This window comes from Triticum dicoccoides, unplaced genomic scaffold (genome assembly GCF_002162155.2).
Source record: "Triticum dicoccoides isolate Atlit2015 ecotype Zavitan unplaced genomic scaffold, WEW_v2.0 scaffold3763, whole genome shotgun sequence".
Classification (NCBI taxonomy): Eukaryota; Viridiplantae; Streptophyta; class Magnoliopsida; order Poales; family Poaceae; genus Triticum; species Triticum dicoccoides.
The window spans coordinates 1-1,179 of NW_021267484.1; the positions used below are offsets into that span (position 1 = coordinate 1).

The 1,179-nt window shown below is 47.0% G+C and overlaps 1 protein-coding gene across 1 annotated transcript; it reads left to right on the forward strand.

Moving 5' to 3' along the window:
- Positions 1-476: 476 nt before the first annotated feature.
- LOC119346048 lies at positions 477-1,071 on the forward strand (the record flags this gene model as incomplete). Its single annotated transcript, XM_037615793.1, has 2 exons — positions 477-545; positions 624-1,071. Coding segments are annotated over 2 exons (517 nt in total), but the record flags the coding sequence as incomplete, so codon positions are not given.
- Between the last annotated feature and the right edge of the window lie 108 nt (positions 1,072-1,179).

Consider the following 1,179-nt stretch of genomic DNA (forward strand, 5'->3'; position numbering starts at 1 on the left):
TGGCCGGCGCCTCCTCCCCCCTTGGCTCCTTTATATACGGAGGCAGGGGCACCTCTAAACACACAAGTTGACACAAGTTGATCCACGTGATCGATTCCTTAGCCGTGTGCGGTGCCCCCTGCCACCATATTCCTCGATAATACTGTAGCGGAGTTTAGGCGAAGCCCTGCTGCTGTAGTTCATCAAGATCGTCACCACGCTGTCGTGCTGACGAAACTCTTCCCCGACACTTTGCTGGATCGGAGTCCGGGGATCGTCATCGAGCTGAACGTGTGCTCGAACTCGGAGGTGCCGTAGTTTCGGTGCTTGATCGGTTGGATCGTGAAGACGTACGACTACTTCCTCTACGTCGTGTCATTGCTTCCGCAGTCGGTCTGCGTTGGGTACGTAGACAACACTCTCCTCTCGTTGCTATGCATCACATGATCCTGTGTGCGCGTAGGAAATTTTTTTGAAATTACTACGAAACCCAACAGCAAGTTGTGCCACGAACTTGGGCACAGAGTGGGATCTATCAAATGCCGTTACACTCCTGATAAGCCAAAGTATGTTCTTGTTTATTTGTCTGTGTTTTGATTTGGTGCTTTTTCCCAATTAGTATATCTATAACATTTTCTGCACAGGAGGAAGCGAGCAAGTCAGCCCCTTGTTGTTGAACAGTGTTGGCCAACCAAAAAAGCAAGAGTCAAGGGCGGTAGAAAGAAGAGAAGTGTGCCTGAGCCTGAGCAGACTGAAGAAAATCCTGCTGCAGTCAACATTCAGACTGAAGAAACTGATGTGGAGGTGCACACCGAAGAAACTGAATTTGAGCGTGTCGAGGTTCAGACTGAAGAAACTGAACCTGAGCGTGTCGAGGTTCAGACTGAAGAAACCCATGTTGAGGTACACACCAAAGAAACTGAAACTGTTGTCAACATTGAGACTGAAGACACTGATCACGAGGGTATTGGCGAGGTGTTGAAAAGACCAGTGAAGAAAACCAAGATGATCAGTGAACTTGTGTGTGTAGTAGAACCAAAAATAAGAAGGGCTAAGGCGAAGAAGGGCACACAACGTGGTAGGAAGAAGTAGAACAGAGAATAGTTTGAAAATTTGGGACATGTAATAATATTTGTAACTTGGTGCGTACTGGTAGTCACTATGTATCCCCATATTTCTATTCGAACTTGTTTGTCTAAA